Genomic DNA, 10,643 nt, shown 5'->3' on the forward strand with positions numbered 1-10,643 from the left:
TTTGTTTTAGTTTCGCTTTAATAAATATCAATTAAATTAATTTCATAAATATTCGTATACTTAACAATATAGTCGAAGAAGTATTTTTATTAAGTACTATTTTAAAAAAAAATTTAATTGTTTACAAGGTACAATCACAATTTTTCAAACAATTCCTAAATTAACGTACAATGTAGATAAATTATAATGTAAAAAATTGATAATTTTTTTTCATTTTTAAATAATTGGCAAAATTTAATGTCGGCATTATGCAATTTGATGACGTACAAATATATATATGGAAATTCTAATATTTAAATATTAAAATTAACAAATAAAAAATCTAACAGTAGAATTTGAAAAGAATTCTTAAATATTGTAAAAATAATTTTAGATTGATAAAAATTATTTAAAATTTGTCTAAATGAATTTTGAAGAAATAATATTTTTTTCTTTTCTAAACAGGAATTTTTCTCTGTACACAGAAAATGCAAATAAAAAATTAGCATCGAGGACCCATATAATAAGGTGGTTGCGTCATTGAAGGTGAAATATAAGGATAAAACGAATGAGTCGGTACCGTTTGTGGTTGATAATCACTTTCATCATGAACAGGATAGCCTTCAGGTGCAGGATAATATTGACCGTGAACATAAGCATAGGGTTTGGTGGTGGCGGTGGTAGTTGCTGTTGTTATTGTTTCGGAAAATTTTAAATTCTCAGGATATGTTTTTGTTTCAGGATATTTTGGCAGTTCATAATTTCTCGAGAGATCATAAGTTTTTGATTGGACATCTGTATATTTAACACCATTTTCAAGTGATTTTATTGACGTTGATTCCAAATATTTTGGATCGGAATAATTTTTCTCCGTCAATTCATATGGTTTACTGTAATGATCAATTGGACATTTGATTGCATCGGGATATGATTTTGATGTTGAATCATTGTATGAAACGATGGATCTATCGTAAGGCTGATACCTGGGATTTGTTTTTGAACTTTCAGAATAGAGTCGACTATAACTGCAGTTGGATGAGCTGGCAGATTCTAATGTTGTGAGGGGCAAAGAACTACGATGAGTCAAAATGCTTACTTGATCATCTGGCTTTGGTTTCCTTCTGCGTGGCTGATACTGTAATTTTCAAGCATTTTTTTTATTTATAATTTTTACAAAATTATGTCTTTTTTCTAAGTCATTGTTTTTTGCTTCTAACTATTTTTTAAATCAGTATTTTTTTCCTTTTTTTTTTATTTTATATTATATTTCTGATAAATTGTAATATTTTGATAGTAATTAATTCTAATTGTTTAATTTTAATATTAATTAATATTAATTCTAATTGTTTAATTTTAATTATAATTATTAATTGCTAATATGAATTATTGATAATTAGGATAATTAGTTATTAATTCTGAAATGATTGTTTAAAGTAAATTTGTTAACATTGTAAGAAATTGTATGACTTTTATTAATAAATTTTCTTTTTTTATTTTCAGATGAGAATTTCACCTTATAGTGAGGATGAAGTTGCTTGTGTGCATTGCGTAATCGCTCAGCTTCGTCTATGAAAGGCTGCTTTTCCACATCACTCAGAATCCTTTAAACACATTTAAAAAGGTATGAGATTTATAATAATTGTCAATAATTTTAATAGATAATAAAATTCTTGTCAAGAATTCAATTATTTCCATAAATAATGATATTCGTCAAAGGAATTCAATTATTTCCATAAATAATGATATTCGTCAAAGGAATTCAATTATTTCCATAAATAATAATATTCGTCAAAGGAATTCAATTATTTTCGATACAATTTTAATAACATATGTCGAAAAAATTCAATTACTTTTAAAAATTTCAATAAGATTCCTTAAAAAGAATTCAATTATTTCGAAAAGTCTTGATAAAATTCTTTAGAAGAATACAATTATAATTTTAGTATCTACAATTTTAATTAATTTTTCCCAAAAAATTTAAATTTTCTTCGATATAATATTGAAACTGTTATAATATTTTTAATTTTATTATTTTCACAAATGATTTGATAAAATTCTTAAGAAGAATACATAATGATAATTTCCATACAATTTTAATTAATTTTCTCCAAAGAATTTAAATTTTCTTCGAAATAATTGAAACTGTTAGAATATTTTTAATTTTATTATTTTCACAAATAATAATGTGAAGTTTATTACATTTGTGATAGTTATTCGTTTATTACTTATTTTACTAATTAACCAAATTTTTGAAAAAGATTTTTTTTATTAATAATAACATTTTTTATGAAAATTCAGTTTATTAAAAAAATTTTGTTTGAAAAATCTTCGTAAGAATTCAATTCAATATTTAATAAAAATCGAAAAATTCAATTATTTTCAGAAATAAAGTTTTCCACAAGAATTCAATTATTTTTGTAAAATATAAATATTTAACTTCTTTCATGAATAATAAAATTCGTTGCAGGAATTCAATTTATTTTTGAAATATATATTAAAAAAAAATTTTAATTAATTGCAATTTAGTAAAATATTATTGAAAATAATTGACTTTTTTTATATTTTTTAATAATACTTTTGAAAAACAAATTTTGAAGAATTTTCATATAGCATTTTTTAAAAATAATTAAATTCTCAAAATATGTAATAAAAAATCTTCAAATGAAAATTAATGAAAATTAGCTTCAAAGAATTATATTAAATTAGTTTTAAAAAAGCAATTCTTAGAAATTTTCCATTCTGTTTTTTTAAATTCAATTACTTTCAATATTTTTAATGACATTTTTCCGAAAATTCAAGTATTTTTCAAAAAATAATTGCACATTAATTTTTTTTTAAATTTGAACTTTTTACAATTATTAAAATTTTTAAGGAAAGATTCATTTTCAAAATTTTTAATTGAAACTCTTCAAAACATCGATTAGTTTTTTAAATTGTCACAAATTTCTTTTTAAGAAATTCAATTAATTTTGAAAAATTGTATTATATTTTTAAAATACTAAGTTTTATTGTAGTTTTTTGTCTTATTTTTTTAATATTCAATTATATTCAATTATTTAATTAATCAATTATTATTATTTAATTACTTAATTAATCAATTATTATTAAAATATAATTATTCCATTATTATTATTAAATTATAAGAAACTATATGTACTTTCAAATTTGAATTAAGTCTTTTCAAAAACCTGATTATTATTTCTTCTGTTTTCCAAAAATTTAAATTATTTTCGAAAGATTTTACTTAACTTTAATTAAATTTAAAATTTTTTGATTTATTATATAGGTAATTCAAAAATTTAGTATCTTTCAAAAATTATTTATAAATATTTAAATATTTAATTAAATTTAGATATCGGTGAAAAATCAAGAAAATATTAAATGAAATATTTGTGACAATTTAATATAATTATTCCCGTGAAAAATATATTTATTGTATTATATTTTATTTTTTCGCGGCATTTTTCAGTAAAGAAAGATACCATTCTGCGCAGACGCGGTACTTTAAGAACACACAAATACAGCCAATGAAAAAGGGGCAAATTTTCTATTTCTAAAGAATTTGAAATTCGCGCCACTATTTCATTGGCTGACAAAATGAGCCACTGTGTGCGCAGGCGCAACGTTCGCGCGCCATAATCGGACATTGGCCTTTAAGAATACCTAAAGTGAATGAGAGTTTTTTCCCTTTTTAACAGCAAAAAAACAATGGAGAATAAAACATTTATCACCTCCATAATCGTCCCAAAGTTTTTGATAATTCAGCATTGTGAAGTTGTGGATATTGATCAGCGAGTCTTCGTCTTGCAGCTTGTGCCCATACCATAAAAGCATTCATTGGTCGCTTTACGTGTGCATTTCTTCGTCCACCGGCTCTTGCAGTCACCGGGAGCAATGTCCAGTCGTATCCTGAAAAAAATGGTAAGTTTCATCTAAGTATTTTACTGTTATTTTTTTTTGTATGTTTTTCTATATTATTGCATCACTGAATAATTAGAGCGTCAGTCATCGCTGGTCATTGTGACCGTCACGTCGACACACAATTGATTCGCACGATTTACACCGTTTACACCTCATTAGAAGAGGTAATAAACAGTATGGTAGTAAATTAAAATGCATTTTAAAGTACAAATACAATAAAAAGCATTGTTATTAAAGTATTTCTATAGTTATTACAGTGACCAAACTGTTCGATTTTATATATACATTTGTATATACTTTCTTTGTCAACATAACCTCAATTTTGTGTCAACTTTTTGCAGTAAGTGAAATTGGTGAAACTTAATTCCATGATTAATTGATTGAATAACCCGAATAACCTGAAAGACCCAAAGTTACCATCACGGTTAAATTATTTATTTTTTTCGAAAATTGCCTAAGATTAGATATTATTCTATAAAAGAAAAAACTTTGCCGAAAATTGTTATTTTAGTCATGTTTCATGATTGTAAATATAAGTTTATTGTTAGGACATTTTCTTGTTTACAATAAGAAATATACAGGAAGCAGGTTTTTTGGTAAGGAATTAGTTTGTAAATGAATACGATAAAAGGACACCTGTATCCTTACGGCATTTTTTGCTGCCAGTATTTATCTATTTGTCTTTTGGTGCAGAAAATAAGATAAGGGTCTCAAATGTTTTATGACCTGAAATCACAAAAGCCTCGAGGCTGGTGGTCTACTAATATTATTTTTGCGATTAAGTTAATTACTTTTTCTTAAAATTGCTGATACTAATTAATAATTATTATTTTAATATTATTCTTATATTCTATTTTTTTGTTAATTTTAATATTAAAATTATAGTGTAAAATAATTTAACATTCTTAATATTTATTTCTATTAAATCGATCAACTAATTCTAATAAATTTTCAGAATTTCAATAAAAACTTCTAATTTTTTCAATTTAAAAATTAATGTATTGAAAATCATTTAATTCTTGCGAAGAATTTTATCAAAAAATATGAGAATAATTGAATTTCTTCGAAGAATTTTAGTAAAATTTTTGAAAATCCTAATTAAATTTTTTTTAAATAATGGAGTTTTTTAAAATAATTTCAATTGGAAATTTTGAAAGTAATTAAATTTTATGAATAATTTCTTTCAAGTTTTTAAAATAATCGTGTTTCTTAATAATTGAAATTAATCATTTAATTATAGAATTTTATTAACATTTTTAGAAAATAATTAAATTTTTCTCAGAATTTTATTACAATTTTCTAAAATAATTTAATTCATTCAAAGAATTTTATTAAAATATAGAAAATAATTGAATTTTTTTATAAAAATTTCTTTAATTTATTGAATGTAATCGATTTTGTTAATAATTGTAATTAATAATATTACTATTAAAATTTAATTAAAATTATTTATAGAAATTTAAACTCTTTTAAACAATTTTATTACTATTTTTGTCAATAATTTAATTCTTTTGAAGAGTTTCTTTAAGTTTTCTTAAAAATAATTAAATTAAACAAAGAATTTTTGTCAACTTTTTAAAATAATCGTGTCTGTTAATAATTATAATTGAATATTTGATTATTGAAGTTTATTAAAATTGTATTGAAAATAATTTAATTCCTGAGAAGAATTTTATAACTAATTAAAAATAATTTTCTTGCGATGAATTTTACTACTTATACAAAAAATTGGATTGTTCCAAAAGAATTTATTAAAAGTTTAGAAAATAACTGAATTCTTTCATGAAATTTGAATTAAAATTTTGTTGAAAATATAAACAATAATAATTAATAATGTTTTTAATAAGCGAATTTTTTGAATTTTGATTATGACATTATTCAAAGATTTATATTTGAAGATAAGAAATTTTGTAATTTTCATAATAATTAATAATACATTGTATTATTTTATATTGAAAATATTTTCTGTTATGGAAATTCATTTTCAGTTTAATAAAAATATAATAAATAAATTGTATGTATAATGAAGATGCATTTGTCTGTTTAACAGAGTGAAGAATGTGACGAAGTGTCGACAACCAATTTCAACGTGCTTTTTCCTTAAACACATGTTCATGTCTTATATATAAATTCATTGAAGTGAGATTTTTTTTAAAGGGTGAGTTTATGAAGAGGCGTAAGACAAAATTACGTGAAAGACGCGGAAGGAGTGAAAGTCACTTTAAAAGTTAGCAGTAAGTTCCTAATTACAGATGGAGAGGGGAGTAACTAGGATTTTTGTCGATGAACGTCATCGCACGGGGAGACAAGAAGACGAACTTGGAAGCTAATTACTCAAGAGGATATGGTCCACCGATGCGGCATCTCTGGCGGCTTTCTTTCAATGCTGGAGGTCCTTTGTGATACCCTCCGTCTGCGTCTGTCAGGATACGTGGAAATGCGGAAAGGGTTTCTTGAGGCAAACACCAGGAATATCTTTCACGTGAATTAAGTCTTTCCATCTTCGATGATTGCAAGTATCTTCTTTCTCGGTATGTTTTAAACCCCTTCTTAATTTCTCTTTCAATCGAAATAAGACGATTTTCGTAGATTACCATCTGAATATTAAAATTTAGATTTGTTTTTTGATAATAATGTAATTATTATTATTTTGAAAATTAAAATTATTAGAAAATTAGGAAATAACTCTGGTGATTACAATAAAATATTATTAATTATTCAGGGATCACAGTATCTTTTTTCCTTACAATAGGTGAAAAGCTGAATTATTTTTTTAAAAAAGGCACAAGAAGGTCACAAACAAAATTATAATTAGTAGTATATTAGTATTCAATTATTTTCCGAAAAAATAAAATTCTTCTCAAAAATTCAATTATCTTTATAAATAATAAAATACTCCACAAGAATTGAATTATTTTCAAAAATTTTAATTTAATTTAATTTTTTAATTTCTTTCAAATAATTCAATTATTTTCTAAAATTTAAATAAAATTATTCTCAAAAGAATTCAATTATCTTCATAAATAACAAAATTCTCCAACGGAAGTCAATTAATTTCTAAAATTTTAGTTTAATTTAATTTTTGGGAAGAATTTGATTTAAATTTTGGAAAATAATTGAACTCTTGCGGAGAATTTTGTTATTTTTGATCAAAAATAACAAAATTCAGGAGGAGTTCGATTATTTTCCACAATTTAAATAAAATTCTTTCCAAAAATTAAATTATCTTTATAATTATAATAAAATACTTCGCCAAAGTTCAATTATTTTCCACAATTTAAATAAAATTCTTTCTAAAAATGCAATTAATTTCATAAATTAAAAAGTTATCCGCTATAATTCAATTATTTTCTAAAATTTAAATAAAATTCTTCCCGAAAATTCAATTATTTTCATAAATAATAAAATACTACACAGAATTCTAATTATTTTCAAAAATTAAATTATCTTCATAAATAAAAAAAAAATTCTCCACAGGAATTCAATTGTTTTCCAAAATTTAAATCAAATTCTTCCCAAAAATTCAATTATCTTTATAAATAATAAAATACTCCGCAGAATTTTAATTATTTTCAAAAATTTTAACAAAATTATTCCTGAGAATTCAATTAATTTTTATAAATAGTTAAATTCGTTGTAGAAATTTAATTAATTTCAATAGAATGTTAATGAAGAAAGATTAAAAATGTTGAAGATTTAAATTGAGAGTTAATTAAGAATTTTATCGTTGAAAGTTTTAAAAATTTAGAATTTTAATTTAATTATTGAAATAAAAATTATTTAAAAATTTTTATAAATTAGTTTTGATTGAAAATATTATAAAAGGTTTACAAAGTAGATGAAATTAGTGCGAAAATTTAAAAAAGGAGAAAAGGTAAAGAGGTGACAGTCTGTGATCCCTGTTTGTTATTCTTAAAAAACAATTATTATTTATTATTAAAAATTTTTTTTTTGCAAGTTTAAAAAAAGAAGTGAATTATGTCTATTTTTATTTAAAATTGATTCAATTGAGATTGTACAAAAAATTATTTTAAATCTTTAAAGTGAAAATAGAATTTTTCGTTTTATTATAATTCACAAGTACTTAATTAATTTTTGTAAAAATAAAAAGTAAAAATTTAATTTGAAAAAGAAAGAAATAAATTTCGTTCATTTAAATTTTCCGTACATTAGGATCATTATTTCGGTGATTTGTCGCTAAATTGAATAATCTTAATTTGTCAATTTTCTCAAATTGGATTGTTGATGGTGTTGAGATGAATGTTTGATGAACTGCTAAACAAGGCTTAGAATTCTGACAACAGTTGATTGTCCCCTATTGAAAGAACAAGTGTTTGGTTTAAATCCTTTTCATCAATGACGACCTGTCGCAATACTTGGCACATTAACTCCTGTACAAGCTTCCACTTGTTAGCAACTTTCACGTTAAATGCTCCAACACTTAGTCCCATCATCAATTAACCAAATCTATCAAGATCCTTTGAAATTAATTCACAAAGTAATTTAGAGTCGTTATGTTTCTTTCTTCATTCTTCCTCGCCACTTTCTTCTCTATTAATCATTTTCATCTTTTTATCAAAATATTGCAAAATAATTTTTATTGAAATATCAAAACAATGTGTGAATAATCAGAAAGAAAGGTTTTTTTTTAAATTTCGCTAAATAAATTCTGATTTTTAGATTCAAATTCGGATTGTAAAAAAATTTGTTGACAAACATTTTTCCAGAGAGAAAATGAAGGAAAATGATGTTTGGACTAATTGATGTGGCTATTAGAAAGGTTTTGTCATTTCAAAAACGGAATCGCGTCGTCGTGGCGCGCGTCTAAAGTCTTCGATGTTGAAATGTATCTTCTGCGGTGTCCAACTCTGAAAAGTTGTTCGGTTGCACAGCTCACGCTATAAATTATGTCAGCCAGTATTGCTCGTAACTACAAGATGTGTCAGATTTAATTCGGTACGCGCATAATTAGTGTGGTACAGCGGTTTCGCTCTGCTCGCAGCACCTGCTTCGCAAATCTTTCCAACTTCTATACTGCTACTTCGACTTATTCACATCGAGAGAATCCTCCCTCTTTATATACACACTCCTCCAAAATGTTGATGCTCTCATTATCGCCGGACTCATCCATCTTTTCCTTCAAGTCGAAATTCATTTTTTTATCTCCATTACATATTCAAAACTTGTACATACAATTTAATGGTGTACAAAAATAAAATTTAAAAATATTTTTCAAAATACAACATTTCTCAAAAAAAATTCTGCTTTTCAGAACAATTAATTTTAAAAAATTCGAAAATGAATTCAATGAATTTAATAAGAAATTCGAAAAAGGAAATTAATTTAATTAGAAATTCGAAGGATGAATTTAATTGCAGAAATTGAAAAATGAATTCTTTGCCTTCAGGAAAAAAGAACGTTTTTCCGACTATTTTACAAAATTTGTAAACTTCGAAAAGTCTATAAATCCTCTGGACCTCCGTTTTGCGCTTGTTTCTTGGGTTTATTATCGCGCGGATAAATCTGACACTCGGAAGAACGATGGTTGTCGACGTTGGCTTTCAGCGCCAATTAAAATGTCCTTGCTAAACGAGCTGAAGAAGACGCAAGTTGCATGATTGCTAAGAAAGAGGGGAGAAAGGCCAAAGGAGATGCAAAGATGGTGATCATATTCCTCAAATATTGTCTTATTTGATATTCATCATCAACAAAGTGGCCTTGTTTCATAATGTCCGATTAGAAAACTAGAGACAATACCTTATATTAATAGAATATCTATTCTGAAATTCATTCTAAAATCTACTCTGAAATAACAGTATAAATAACTGACAAAAATAGAACTCGGAAGTATTTAGACTTTGTTAATTAAATAAATACTACTTTGTTAATTTAATTACTATTTTATTTAATTTACTGTACTTATTTTAATTGTAATTTTCTCGAATTTCGAATTACCGCGTCGGGGGATTTGGTTTTTATTTGAAAAATTGTACCTTGTAGTAGTTTTCCCACCGCATCGTCTAAAGAGGAGCCTGTTGGATTTGACGGTCCAGCTTTTCCCTCAGCATCCGAAGTATTGTGTGATTCCATTTCGATATTATTCGAATTGAATTGAATATTCTTTAGATAATTATAATATGAATCGTATTTTAGTTCGACATTCCTTCACGATAATCGTTTCGGATGATATTTAAACATTAAATTGCACTTGGTCGCACAGATCATTAGAAATGACGTTAATTACCATATTTATGAACTTATCAATATCGCTATAAATGATATTTTGTAAAAACTGATAAATTCTACTAATGAATGAAAGTCCAATTGATGAAATTCCAATAAATTGCTAATAAGCAATATATTTGCACAATTCATTCATTAATCGCAATGGTCTCGCGTAAAAGTGTATTTTTAATCCAACTTTAATTTATCAATTTATCGTTTAATGACTTTCCACACGCTTTGACCTCAAACGCACTGGATTACACTTGCTGCACAACCCGGAAGTTTCGCGAATATTTTTTCCCTTATTTTCATTCGTCTTTTTTTTATATTTTTTTTGCCTCTGGTTTATTGGTGTAATTTCTCTGTGACTGATTTTATTGTTGATTTTAGGAGAACATCTCGCACACGAGAGAGGAGATGATATTGGGATTAGGAAGAACCGGATGACACGAAGAATCAGGGAGGTTCTAGTGGCGCACTGAGAGACACACCGGGACACACCAGGCACCAATACACGT

General features: G+C 25.0%; 1 protein-coding gene across 1 annotated transcript; it reads right to left on the bottom strand.

Moving 5' to 3' along the window:
• Positions 1-245: 245 nt before the first annotated feature.
• On the bottom strand, positions 246-10,523 carry LOC122500984 (transcription factor SOX-9-like). The gene is made up of 4 exons (XM_043610174.1): positions 9,894-10,523; positions 3,711-3,888; positions 1,493-1,580; positions 246-1,114 (listed from the first exon to the last, which is right to left on the bottom strand). The coding sequence occupies exons 1-4, from the start codon at positions 9,988-9,990 to the stop codon at positions 482-484; spliced, it is 996 nt and encodes a 331-aa protein (XP_043466109.1). The 5' UTR covers positions 9,991-10,523; the 3' UTR covers positions 246-481.
• Between the last annotated feature and the right edge of the window lie 120 nt (positions 10,524-10,643).

Source organism: Leptopilina heterotoma, unplaced genomic scaffold (assembly GCF_015476425.1).
Source record: "Leptopilina heterotoma isolate Lh14 unplaced genomic scaffold, ASM1547642v1 Lhet_197, whole genome shotgun sequence".
Taxonomy (NCBI): Eukaryota; Metazoa; Arthropoda; class Insecta; order Hymenoptera; family Figitidae; genus Leptopilina; species Leptopilina heterotoma.

Coding starts and splice junctions, on each gene's coding strand:
- LOC122500984 (XM_043610174.1), bottom strand. CDS start 9,990: ATGGAATCACACAATACTTCGGATGCTGAGGGAAAAGCTGGACCGTCA. Junction 1,581..3,710: donor ACTTTGGGACGATTATGGAG/GTGATAAATGTT, acceptor ATGTGTTTAAAG/GATTCTGAGTGATGTGGAAA. Junction 1,115..1,492: donor AACTTCATCCTCACTATAAG/GTGAAATTCTCA, acceptor TGAAAATTACAG/TATCAGCCACGCAGAAGGAA.